Genomic DNA, 13,571 nt, shown 5'->3' with positions numbered 1-13,571 from the left:
TGTTGAAGTTTTCTGCTTGAGAGAAATTTTCTCATTTAAGAGAAAATGACAAATGTGAATCCAATTTCAAAAGCTCATCAAACTTGACGGCAACATGGCGCATAGCCTGTTGCAGGAAACACTCGAGATTCTGTGTTTCATATTTATTAGGGGTTTTTGGGGTTTTTTGCCCCCATGACCCTGACCTCGGGACTAAGCGGGTATGGAAAATGGATGGATGGATGTTTTTTTTTGCCTAAGTGAGACATTTGCATGTCTGATGCATTTTCAAAAGTAATCAATTATTGAAAAAGCAATTGGGTTAGACTGCAGATGCCAAATATCTTAGAATAAATAACAGGACAGACTTCTTGTAAAAAGTCATTTTAATCTTCCTTAATCATGAAAGTACAGTTTGATTACTTTACATTGCATGTGTGAATATGCAACAAGCTCTGTGACAGGATATAAAAAGAAATATAAAAACTCAGATAATTTTCAAACAAAGCAAATTGAATATTTGTGAATGTAAAAAAAAACATTGAAAGTACTGTGAGTGCTGTAGTTTGAGCTGATACAATTTTGACTCTGTGCGAGATCTCTTGGTGCATCTGTAAGGTCTGGTGTGAAGGGTCCTGGTAGAGGTGCTTGATCTGTTAGAGAGAGGTTTCTGCGTGCTGCAACAGAAGAAGAAGAAGAGGACAGCGGTTAAAGTTGCAAAAGCAGATAAAAATACAGAGACTAATTGTTTCACTTGAAGGCCTCGTGGTTCATAACATTCTTATTTTTGGTCGCGCTTGATCATTTCCCAGAGAAAACTGCCCCGATGAAATCCGTTTCCATATTCCACATCATTCCAATAACACTGGTCAACACCAAATTTATTGTTTCACTTTTTTAAGCTGATTAAGGATAATTTTGATGTGCTAAATCCAAATGCTCAGTCAGGTCAACTTTCTGAACTACGCTACATATTTGTTTTTCGACGTTTGTGTTCATGTACAGGTATTTTCACGTATATGATGAAAAATTCTTTGATATTTTTTGCAATCAACGAAATCTGAAGATTTTGCAATATAGTGTAAAAAAAAAACAATTAGTCAATTATGACTAATTGTTGTTTTTTTTTGTTAATGTTACAAGTGAATGAAATGGCTTTGACTAGAAGGTCTTGCAAAAATATGCCTGACATATTCTGCTACATCTGCAGTGAATACACCATTGTTCCTAACAGGAATCTAGTCACAAGTTTCATAAAGCATCCTTACTATGCTTATTTTGGTATTAAACTTGGGGACCGGGATAAAGCTTGGGTGCCACACATAGTATGCAAGTCATGAAGACTGTCTGAAGTTTGGAATTCCCATGGTTTGAAGAGAGCCGACAAACCATGTCACTGCCCGCTACTTCTGCACTAGTGATGTGACTGGGATCACCAGAAAGAACCGAAGCAGCCTCAAGTATCCTGATCTTGAATTGTCCTGTAGCTCAGTGTGATGAAATGGATTGGAGAACTTCCTAACATCAGTGACAAAGATTCCTCCACTGACCCAACTACCTCTACCGGTGATTTTTAATACCCAGGAACGGTTTAGTGCATATTCTGGCTACAAGCTAAACTCATAAGAGTGAGTTATTCCCAAGCAATTCATTGTCTAAGCAGCTCCCCCACTCTATAGCTCCATTTAAGTGGGCTGATGATGGCTTTCCGTACCTAGGCACACTGATCACAGATTCTATGTCCAAATTGTTTAATGCAAACTTTCGGCCGTTGGTTGAAAAGACTGAAAGAGACTTTGATCCCTGGTCCACCTTACCATTATCTCTCGCACGTCGAATAAACTTGATTAAGATGGTTGTTATGCCCAAATTTCTCTACCTCTTCCAACACATCCCCGTATACATTACTAAATCATTCTTCGATAAATTAGATGGGACAATATCAAAATTCTTATGGGGAAATAAGCCGGCTCGAATTCGAAAGGCAATATTGCAATCCCCCAAAAGCGATGGTGGCCTTGCACTTCTTAACCTTAGGAGATATTACTGGGCAGCTAATGTGCAGAAAATTCTACACTGGTTGGACGATACTTGCGATTCCCCCCCTGCCTGGGCACATTTGGAAAAGGAAACTTCACACCTCTCTGTACAGTCTGCCATTTGCTCCCAGCTCCCCCTCCCTTTATCCTCTTTGAGAGCAAACCCAATTGTCTCTGCCTCACTGAAAATATGGAGCCAACTCAGGAAGAACTTGGGACTACAGAGCCCCTCTATTCTTTCCCCACTTTTTAAAAACCATACCTTTAGACCATCTACCATGGACCTCATTCAAAATTTGGAAAAGTGAAGGTATCATCAGTATGAAAGACCTTTACACAGATGGCATTTTTTGTCTTTCACAGAGCTCTCATCAAACTCACTTGCCAGGCTCCCACCTTTTTTGTTTTTTCCAAGTTAGAGACTTTGTCAAAAAGAACTTTCCTCACTTCCCCAATTGGCCCCCTGAAACTCTGTTGGACACCTTATTAGCAGTGAACCCCAAACAAAAGAAATACCTCTCAATCTAGTTAGGACTGCATGGGAGAATGGCCTGTCAATCGTGTTCTCGGCTCAGCAATGGTCATCGGGTCTAAACTTAGTCCACTCTTCTTCCATCTGCGCTCGACATGGCCGGATTCAATGTAAGATTCTTTATAGAATTCATTATACAAATGCAAAATTAGCCAGAATTTACCCCACAATTAGCAATGCCTGTAGTAGGTGTAATCAGTCCCCTGCTACTCACTGCCACATGTTCTGGTCATGTTCTAAATTGACACCTTTGGGGCAAAACAGTTTTGATACCATAGGTGGCGCCTACGGCTAGGCCGTCCTCCCTAGCTCCATATCAGCTATCTTTGCCCCCCCTCTCTTTCTCTGCAGTTATGGTGAGTGGGTTTGCTTTGGAGATTTGTTGACACAATGTCGCTGTACCGTTCTTTCTGTTTTGCTAGACATTACTAGTTGTCACTGTTTGAAAATTTGAAAACTACAATAAAAAATGTTTAAATAAAGATTCGTCCACTGTTCCAGAAGAAACTTATACAGCGCTTTTCCAGCACCTTCACGGTACCCCAAAGCGCTTTACAAAGGCCTCTCATTCACCCATTCACACACACATTCATACACCTATGGGTGGCTGCTGCCATGCAAGGCGCTGCCTCGCCCATTGGGAGCAATTAGGGTTCAGTCCTGCCCAAGGACACTTCAGCATGTGGACAGTTGGAGCCGGAATTTGAACCGCCAACCCATCGATCATCAATTTGCAGCCTGCTCAACCAACTGAGCCCATAACAGCTGCCCATAATAATGAATTTGCACAATGACGATGTAATGTTCAATTTACATGTACTTCCTTAGAACAGTACGGAATACGGGGGATAGCTTTGAATTGGGTAAGGAGTTATTTAGAGAAAAGGCAGCAGTTTGTTATGATGAATGGTCAAAGGTCAGAGTACCAGGATATGGTGTGTGGTGTCCCACAGGGATCAGTTTTAGGACCGGCGTTAATTAATATATATATATGTATATATGTATATATATATATATATATATATATATATATATATATATATATATATATATATATATATACATATATATATATAAATGATATTTGCTATATATCCAAACTAGTAAAATTTGTCCTTTTCGCTGATGACACTAATATTCTGGTCACTGGAGAAAATCTAGAGCAACTCCTTTCAATAATAACAATAGAAATTAGTAAATTAAAACAATGGTTTGATAAAAAACAAGTTATCAATAAATTTAAATAAAACTAAGTTTATGATATTTGGAAATTATAATAAAAGGGATCATTTTAAAGTACAGATAGAAGGCGTTAACTTAGAGAGAGAGTAAACAAAATAAAGTTTCTGGGGGTCATAATTGACGCTAAATTATCTCGATGCATTGCAGTCCTGTCAAAGTACTTTTTGAATGGTAAATCACTTCTTATTTTATATATTTCTTTACTGCTACCATACCTAAACTATTGTTCTGAAATATGGGGAAATACATATAAAAGCACATTACAAGCACTGTGCATTCTACAGAAGAGAGCCATCAGAATTATCCATAATGCACACTTTCAAGAACACACTAATCCGTTATTTATTCGGTCTAAAACTCTCAAATTTTCTGATCTAGTTGAATATAAAACTGCACAAGTAATGTTTAAAGTGAGGAATAATATGTTACCTAATAATTTTCAACAAATGTTTTCTGATAGAGATGGGAGTTACAGGCTTAGGGGACAATTTAACTTAAACGTTCGCACAATCCGCACAACCAAAAGAAGTTTTTGTATTTCAGTCGAACAGATTGGGTTTGGACGTTAAAGAAAGCCCAAACTTGGGACTATTTAAGATTAAATATAAAAAATATCAGATTCTGTAGGTACAATAATATTGTAAACTGATTAATTATTATTATTATTATTATTATTATTATTATTATTATTATTATTGTTATTATTATTATACATCTATATTATATTATTGTTCCAGTGTTCATACGGAAGAATTCTTGCACTACTATATTATAATTATTGAGACCTTTTAAAGTTGTTTTATGTTGTTTTCTGTTGTACAAACTTAATTTAGTTCATAAGTTTGTATTTTTATTTGAGTCCAAGGGTAGGTATATATAAGTTTATACTTCTACCTACCCCTTTTCGAACATGAGCAATATTATTCGCTTGTATATTTCACTGGTGTTTGCTTATTTATTCTTACCTTGCTGTTTTTTTTATTATTATTATTATTATTATTTATTTATTTTTGTGTGTGTGTGTGTTTAGGTTTTGTTTCCTTTTTATTCTCTTTCCTTCTTTACATGTTTGAAATAAATAAATAAATCAAATCAAATCAAATCAAATTAATCAATGTCTATTATTGAATTTTTTTTGTAACCCAGTGTAATCCACTGACTTACTATAATAAGCACTCTGACCCACAGTCTTCATTCTATCCACCCTCTCCCCCCTTTAACACTGGGACTTTTCTTTTTAATACAGAAGCTTGTAAACAAATTTTCAGTCAAGTTGTACTCTCGTTCCATGTCATTTTTTTCTTTTTTGACCTTATTATAAACCGACAGACAGACAGACAGACACAATTCATCTAAGGAGAATGTCAGCGAGTGGTGCATCCTTACAATCGTGTCTTTGTTTTTTTCCGGGACGTGTTTGGACAGCACGTGCAGCATGGCGTCGTGTACGGTCGGGTAGAACATGGAGGTCTGAAGCTCGTTGTCGAAGAACGTGCAGCTGCTCAGCTTCTCCAGGACGTACACTTTTTTTTTGAGCACAAGAGGATTTTGATTGATTGATCATTGTCGGCATTTCACAGGTCACAGCTGTTGCCGGGCTGAGGTGTGCGAGGAACTCACCATCACAAGCCGCAATGTAAACCTCCACATCAATATGGATGAACTCTTTCAGTGCCTGTAAAAATAAAATAAAATAAAAATGCATTCAAGAACATCCCACATTTCCAACGTTTGAAAATGTGACATTCATAATGTTGTTCAAAAATAGCCTCATTCACGCTAAAGCAGACCAAGCAAGTAACTTCCTACTACCATTACCCCTGTTTAACATGTAGGTTGGACAATTTGCGAATTAGCGTTGAACTTCGGGATGTTAGTGATACAACGTGGCGAAATGGCAATTCGGTACCATTTTCAGTCCCTTCACGGCGGAGATGTCGATGAAGGAGACAGTGGAGAAGTCCAGGATGAGGCTGTGGATGTCCACCCTGGGGACCTTGATGTGGGCTGGAAGATCAGCGTTCCAGTCCATCCGGAAGTGAAGGTCCTTCACGTCAGTGGGCAGATGCAGCTGATCAATATTCAGGGAACCGAGCGCCAAGTCTCTCTGTTTCGGCAAATGTAGAGAGATAGAGAGACTTACAACTTCCGACCCATTTGAACGAAGCGACTTCAAGGAGAAGCTGAAGCGTTTACCTCTGAGCTACTAGTGTCCCTTTTGTCCAGGTAATTCCTCATCTTTCTGAGAGCTTTGTTCCTCTTCTTCAAAATCCTGAGTGGCTTAAATCCAACCTGTACATAAGAAACCCAAATGATAATTGATTACATGCCGTCTAAGCCAGCGGTTCTCAACTCAACTTGAAATTATTGAACTGAATTGTGTGTCTTGTCAAATAAATGCCCAACATTTTCTCTATAAATATATCTATTTTAAAATCTAAAGCTTAAGTAATTTCAACTGTTGCAGCGGTGGGCGCAGGTACACTGTATACTCACAGCCTCGATGAGTTTGTCCTTGAAGAACTCAATATTGGCGAAGAAGATGGGCGAGGGTATCTTGAAGATTTTTAGTCCGTATGGTTCCATTATCTGTGAACAGAAACGTTGCGATGCTGAGGAACAAAATAAAATCACGAGACAACGACAAACGAGACATTTGGGCCAAAGCACACTGACATTTTTGTAATCTTTGCGATCCTTGTAGAGTTCGGTTCCGGGGATGTTGCCGAGGACGGCGCAGCGAGGGCTGGGGAGACAGACAGCGAGAGGGTTAGACCCCGTTTGGTGTGAGAGGGAGGTAAACAGCATTAAAAGGTTCACACAGTGTAATGTTTAAGAGGGAATTCATTTATTTAGTTTCTAACCGGGAATGTTTTGGAACTGTGGCTAGTTGAACTTTCTGTTGCAGATTATTAAGTCACCTTTAGACCAGCGCCTCCATTTTTGTTTCACTTTTACTCGCTGCATCATTAAGCAGATTATTATTGTTATCCGTGGTGTTGAATTGCTCATTGCTTGCCAATTTGATGGTGCACGTAGAGGGACGAACAAGCGCAAAGACTAAATAAACCAGAAAAATGTAATATAACTGATATAATTACATTTTCCCCCTATAGTCCCCATATTACCCAAACTTTCAGAACTTTTCTGATTTTTTAAATTCAATTTAATGTCATTGATGTATTTTTTTTCCCGAAGCGTGTGTTCTAGCACACCCTGCCACTGAGAAATGCAAAAGAGGTAAAATATAGACTTTTTATATTTGGATATAACTGACGAGGCCTGAAATACATTTGAAAACATTAGCTGAGTGGCTCTGACAACAAAAGTTGGTCAACTTTAACTGGATAAACTAATTTTGATCAACAAAAAACTTACAAATTACAATCTTTGCTTGATCATCAGTGAATCTTATAGATTAAATCTCTCATCTCTGGCATGTTTTAGACCTTGAAATATTGACATTATGGACTTTCAACATCTTTTGTGTGGTTGCAAACTATGTTGCTGTGACCGATGACACAGAATTGTCTTCCCTGTATTACAGCATGTTTTAGACCCAGCTAAAAAAAAATACAGCACCTACTTGTCCCAGTCTCTATGGCCACATGTATTACTGTTATGACCTTTGTTTGAATGCAAGAAACACATATGAGGTAATTTCAGCTTACAATTGTGTTCTGAAGATGACGGTCAGCAGCTCTATTCCCAAACCCACTGCCAGGCCGAAATCCAGTCCAAGCAAGCAGGCAGCAAGACAAGTCACCACCCAAACCAGCTGAAGACAACAAACAATACATGCAGGAAGTCAAGAGTGTAAGGTTTGCATTATGAACAAAATAGATTGGACTCGGTAAGAAGCCTGAGTAAATATAAATACAGTGCAATCTCTCTTTTTTTCTGCAGGACGCTATTTGAACTCACACAGTCGGGTTTGTCCCTTCTCCACAAGTATGGGATTTCTCTGAACTGCATCAGCATGCCCTTCAGGTTGACCACGACCAAGGCGCCCAGGACAGACTGGAGTAAAGTCAAGTGCGGTGGGTGAGTAATAAAAAAATAAAAAATCCAAATAAAAAACACATGCTTCTATATCAGTGCTTCTCAACTGGTGGAGTCTCAGGACATACATTTTTTTTCTGTATCATGACATCGCGACCCAAATTCATACCACAGCACTCAAATTTATTCCACAATATTAAAAATGGTAGTCTATAATTTCTATCATGTCATGGAAATAAATTGTTGAAATTTTTGAATTGAATTGTGTGTCCGGCAACTACCCGAAGTCGCTCGCGACCCACTAATTGAGAAACGCTGCTCTATATACTGTAGATCTATCCACTGATGACGCACAGTTTTTCCACGCATACATGTTGTAATCATTGCTTGCTTTTTGTGCCACGTGTGAAACATGTGAGCGTTGTTACCGTGGGGAGCGACTCCAGCAGGAAGCCAAGCCACATAGTTACAATCATGGCCATCAGTGCCGAGATCAGTCCGGCAACCTGCATGTGTTTTAAAAGAATAAAAAGGTTATAATGTCAGAGGGAGGAGGGACACACTTCCATAAAAGAACAGATTGTAAAAAGGGGATATTATCATAAATCCACTTGGACACAATGTACTATTTACTCGTCGTCACTTGGAGGCGGAGAAGAACAGATGGTTTGTCGTAAACGCGGGCCGTTGACCTCTGACCTGTGTTTTGCCTCCAGAGCTCTCCTGCACCGCTGTCCTGGAGAGTGCTGTGCTGGCTGCAAAAGACCTGAAGCTGGCTCCGAAAATGTTGCTCACCCCGAACGCAATCAGCTCCTGCAGAGGTTTAAAGAGTCAAGTCCAATTACCGCTCTGCAGAAAAGAAGAATTACTACCTGCTAGTTACGACTTTCTTTTCAAGTCAAATATTACACCTTCATTCGGTGCTGGTTGTCAATTAGGGTAATTTAAAGTCAGAATAAAAGTCTATTTTCTTAACGATATTTAATATTCAACATGCAATATAACTGTAATTCAAATTTCTCCAGTAAATTTATGACATCCAAAGATGTCTGTACCCATGTCTTGCTTTGTATTGGTAACTGGCCACGTTAGCTTGTGTTCTCACCTGGTTGCCATCGATGGTGTAATCGTGTTTGATGGAATAGACTTTGGCCACTGAGAAAGCCACAGCGAACCCTACGATGGCTGTAGGGAAAGCCTCGGCTGCACTCTCCCGGAAGACGTCCAAACTCGGAGCAATGGGAGCCTCATACCTAAAACACGGGGATGCAACATTTCGTGTGTGATGCCGCAATAAAGTTATGTACTTTTAGTACAAAACTTTATTGTCGTGTGGAAGTTTATAGGGTCCTTTTTGTGTATTTCAGCTTCTATGATTTCTTTTTTATTTAATCTTAACGACAAATATTTTATAGTTACTTCAACGCATATAATCCAAATTCCATGTTTTAACATGATGTAGAACCATATAAAAATGAGAGACGTTGTTAAAAATTAAACAAAGGGCTTTCTGCTTTCCTCTCCCGGTAATTTGTTTCTTTGCAAATATTTGATTGTCTGACAAATAGTCACACTATTAACAGATTCAACAATTCATTTGCGTTGTTTCTAAAAGTTAATAATAATGGAGAGGACAAAGTCAAAACGTAATGAGAACACGATGGCTGAGCAAACAGCTCTCCAACCACCCAGCCACATACAGGCATGGTACAGTCAGTATTAGTGTGGTGATTAACTCAATCAACAAAGTAAGGCATATCAATTAATTCAAAAGTATTTCCTGTACTACTACCTGATAGGGGACGTACATCTACTATTATACATGTGGCATTCAGTACTTACCCTTGAACCATTTTCCCAACAATGTTAATGCCAAACTTCTGCTTGAAGTCGAAGCCATAGGACAGTCCACAAGCTATAACAGTCTGTGACCAGACAGGAAACCCAAGAATGGAACCCATGTTAAAATCCAGACAACAGTACTTAAAGGGGTTTATAGTGATACCCCAAACTTTGATACAAAAACAAGAATGAGGGTGATATTTTGTTTGCGTTGCTAAAACATTACTGAACACACACCATCAACCATCTTGTCAGTTCTGACTCAAATATCAAATCACACAAAGGTTTATGAAGCTTTGTCACATTTGATCCCCCTTCAATGAGGTTTATTGTATTGAACAAGATGTGACCCCCCCCCCCCCTTCGATGGAACGCCTCGCCTCACCATGATCACTTCTATGGGGATAGGAACGGGCAGCCTGGCTTTGTACTTGTCATTCAGCTCCTTCACAACGAACACCACCACCATGATCACAATGGACATGACCAGGTCGCAGATGTTGGTACCGGTGATCTTGCCGAAGACATTCTCAAGGGTCTGTGGAAAGGAAACACTTGTCACTTTGGGGAAGGAGGAGGAAGGAGGAAGCTATGTCCATTTAAATGGCACATTGCACTTCGTAGATTTACTGGAGTGACACGGAAGTGGGCAAGCCGCCAGCGTGCAATTTGACAGTGAAAGGTATAATACTGTTGGCAGTTATAAAACCATGCCATGCCCTCAAGACCTGCAAGTGCCACGGCTGTAAAAAACCACCACTGCCAATTGTCTTATTAAAGATAGGACTTTGCTTTAAAGCCACTTCTTAAGATTAGAAACCTATGTTGACATTGTTATGGTCAGGGCCTCTGGTTTTGGAAAACTTGGTTACCTTTATAACACCTGGCAACTGAGGAGGTGTGTTGTATTTAAAAAAAAAAAAAAAAAAAAAGATTGACGAGATTGTATATTTCCATCCCAGGTGCTTTAGGCTCATCCGAACTAATCAGAGTGGATTCAGTTGTATTGCACAAAACTGTGAGTAGTTACAGGGTTCTCTTGTTTGGCTTTTTTTTTGTTTCTTTTTTAAATTAACTTGTCTCCTTCTCTGGAAATGAAAAGTATCAAAACTCGGAGCAATTCATTCCACCATACAACCTTTCTGAACTTACATAAATGAGGGACAAAATCCCACTCAGGCCTTTCACGTCCAATCCCAAAATGAACTTAAGCTGGGAAACCAGGATATGGATGGCTGCTGCTGTGGTGAAGCCAGACACCAGAGTGTCGGACAGGTACACAACAATGAAGCCCACTTGGAGGAGACCCATGGCAAGCTGCAGGAAAGAATGAAAGGTCTTTTAAAAGGGCTCACATTCACCTTACACTGACCTTACAGGGACAAAAAAAACTACCTGGAAAATGCCCACGAGGAAGGTCATAGAGGAGGCTACCATGACTCTCTGCTGGTTCATCTCTGTCATGTCTGTGAAGTTTTCCTCCGGTACCAGGCGGGTCACCACAGCGCCAATCATTAGGCTCAGGACTGGGAATGACCCTGCATACAGGGTTGGAGCAAAGGTTTGGGCGAAAAACATTCTGAAGACATATCGTTCGATCTTATCTCTGCGTGTGATAAATTGATAACGTTCAGAGAATTCCTTGACTCTTCAAGTATGTTTTATGACAGAAACCTGTTTTATTGCCTGGTGGAAGCATGTACATGAAAAAGCTGTATATGGGACATGTCATGTGACCATTTGAAGAGCAGGAGGCTCAATCGGTGTTTTGATTGTGTTGATTTCTTTTTTATAGCTTTCAAACTGCTGATCCGCCTTGGATTATAAACATGGGTTTATTATGGCACAAAGTAAAACGACACACTACTCTGCCGCTTCCGGGGACTTACCAACGGAGATGTGTCTGGAAGTACCCAGGAAGAAGTATGTTAACATGGGAAAGAAAGCAGTGTAGAGGCCGTAGCTGGGAGGCAGCGAGGCCAGCAGGGAGAAAGCCAGGCCTGTACATGTCCACAAAAAGCAGAATTGAAGTCAGAAAAAAATGCATTCTTCCCCAAGTAAATGACTTTATAAAACCATATTTGCAGACCTTAAAAATGTTTTTCGCCAACATAAAGACTGTTTACATTTTGAAGGTCCTACAGACCGCAGGACAAGAGCGAGTGCTGTTTTTAGCTTTGCGATGCGTCACATGTTGCTATCTCTGAACAAAAATGATACACACAAAACACATCAAATCATGATCATTTCAAGTCTTTCATAATGTCAAACCGTCAAATGAATCATATGTTTCAAACTGAGTGCCATCACTGCTACATGATGAAGTACTGCAGCAGAAGATCAAACAGGATTTCCGACATCGTCAAAAAGTAAAGATTCTTCAAAATCCTCAGCTTGTGTCTCTTTAGACAAATAAATACACCATAAATCAATCGCTGTTGTCTGACTGATGATACAACGTATTGGGTCAAACACTGTTATTTACGATAAATGTGATAAGTGTTCCGTGTGCTGGATTAGTTTATGAGGGAAATTTTGGGATATGTAGCTCCATAAAAACATTTACCCATAAATCCATACTTCCTTAAAGTATTTCCTGTTCCTTGTGTACTTGCACGTGACCTTTTTTTTTCTTTCTTTCAAATAGAGCAACATGTAGATGGAAAAACAACATGCAGTATAGTTTTGTTGCAGGAATTTGGTGATTTGGCGTTGGTGTCAAGTTAAGTGACGGCATAGTTTCAATCAAAAACTGTGTGACAGTGTTAGTTTTGTGGAGTTAACACTGAGAATATCTCACTCATACAGCATGATTAGCATACCCTGGATTTCCCTATATTAAACCATTGCCTTTTGGACATCTTGCTCTTGTTTGTTTGTTCTATTTAAATTCAGTTGACTCTTTCTTGTAATGACTGTATAGTTCTTTTTTTTTGTATTGCAACAGCGTAGATGATCTATCATTTCGATAGATTATCTATCTATCTATCTATCTATCTATCTAGATATTGGTCGTAGAAGCACTGCTCACCTTGCATTATAGCCACCAGCCCAGTGCTGATCCCAGACACCACGTCACCCAGCAGCCACTCTTTCACCCGGTAGATCTTGATCCAGCCAATGATGGGTAGGAACGAGAGCACTGCGTTCTTGGCGCGCTTGGAATCACAGCTGCATTCAAAACAAACCATTTAGAGTGCTTTCATACGCACATTCATTTGCAATCACCGAGGTCAACTCAGAGTTGAAGATAACTCTCATTTACTTACGTCAAATACTGTTTGACATGATCCAGAGTGGTTTTCCGCCGCCTGAGGACTTTCTCGTGGTCCTCGGCGAAGCTGTCCTCGGAGTACACAGGCCTACTCACAGAATAATGTTTCCTCATAGTCGCCATCCTCACACTTTCAGAGGGAATCCGCTTCAACGGGAAGAAAGGCTCTGAAGACGGGCACCTTAAGGAAACTGCTCAGTGCCTCCTCGTCCAGCGAGCGTGTGCTCCTAATTGGTCAATCTGCAATCCATCCCGTTGGTTTTGTCTGCGCTATCTCAACTGTGTTCAATCATTAACACATTTTTCCAATTTATTGTTTTTATGTTGTCCCATTTCCTTGAGTCGCGTGACCCACTTCGATTCATGCTGAATTATTGGGCGAGGTTTTTTTTTTTTTATAATATTTGGACTGATTTTGAGCAACAACAAAAAAAATTTAACTGAATTAACTGAAAAGTTAATTTCAGCATTGCTAAATAGAAGTTGCAAACTCGCTTTTTTCTACTTCTAGTCCCTGTGTTTCCTCAATCCCAGCTACCACAACACGACCCATAGGTTTAAAGGTGACAATAAAATTATAGGTCACTTCCATCCCATAAACAAGACAAGCCCTGACAATCCCACGCCAAAAAAATTTATTGTGGTCAGCTGGGGAGCAATT

At 39.6% G+C, this 13,571-nt stretch overlaps 1 protein-coding gene and 1 long non-coding RNA gene across 2 annotated transcripts; one reads left to right on the top strand and one right to left on the bottom strand.

Moving 5' to 3' along the window:
• Positions 1-243: 243 nt before the first annotated feature.
• Positions 244-13,062, bottom strand: LOC142904987 (chloride anion exchanger-like). Its single transcript, XM_076051434.1, has 19 exons — positions 12,906-13,062; positions 12,668-12,807; positions 11,526-11,636; positions 11,032-11,174; positions 10,789-10,953; positions 10,022-10,174; positions 9,637-9,719; positions 8,900-9,047; positions 8,494-8,607; positions 8,223-8,300; positions 7,717-7,812; positions 7,464-7,570; positions 6,469-6,538; positions 6,289-6,381; positions 5,989-6,084; positions 5,702-5,899; positions 5,413-5,467; positions 5,179-5,315; positions 244-656 (listed from the first exon to the last, which is right to left on the bottom strand). The coding sequence occupies exons 1-19, from the start codon at positions 13,031-13,033 to the stop codon at positions 636-638; spliced, it is 2,136 nt and encodes a 711-aa protein (XP_075907549.1). The 5' UTR covers positions 13,034-13,062; the 3' UTR covers positions 244-635.
• Positions 7,388-8,669, top strand: LOC142904995 (uncharacterized). The gene is made up of 3 exons (XR_012929483.1): positions 7,388-7,608; positions 7,699-7,836; positions 8,513-8,669. It is a non-coding gene; the product is annotated as an uncharacterized LOC142904995 (long non-coding RNA).
• Positions 13,063-13,571: the final 509 nt, after the last annotated feature.

The sequence above is a fragment of the Nelusetta ayraudi genome, unplaced genomic scaffold (genome assembly GCF_046127955.1).
Source record: "Nelusetta ayraudi isolate G7.1 ecotype Tasmania unplaced genomic scaffold, CSIRO-AGI_Nayr_v1 ptg000135l, whole genome shotgun sequence".
Taxonomy (NCBI): domain Eukaryota; kingdom Metazoa; phylum Chordata; class Actinopteri; order Tetraodontiformes; family Monacanthidae; genus Nelusetta; species Nelusetta ayraudi.
Note: the sequence above shows the minus strand (reverse complement) of the source record. Positions and strands in the feature narration are given on the sequence as shown.

What these genes read in the sequence shown, in the direction of transcription:
- LOC142904987 (XM_076051434.1), bottom strand. Translation starts at nt 13,033, where the DNA reads ATGGCGACTATGAGGAAACATTATTCTGTGAGTAGGCCTGTGTACTCC. An exon ending in ACACCATCGATGGCAACCAG is followed by an intron (nt 8,608 to 8,899) that starts GTGAGAACACAA and finishes AAACCTCTGCAG; the next exon opens with GAGCTGATTGCGTTCGGGGT. An exon ending in GGGACACTAGTAGCTCAGAG is followed by an intron (nt 5,900 to 5,988) that starts GTAAACGCTTCA and finishes TTGCCGAAACAG; the next exon opens with AGAGACTTGGCGCTCGGTTC.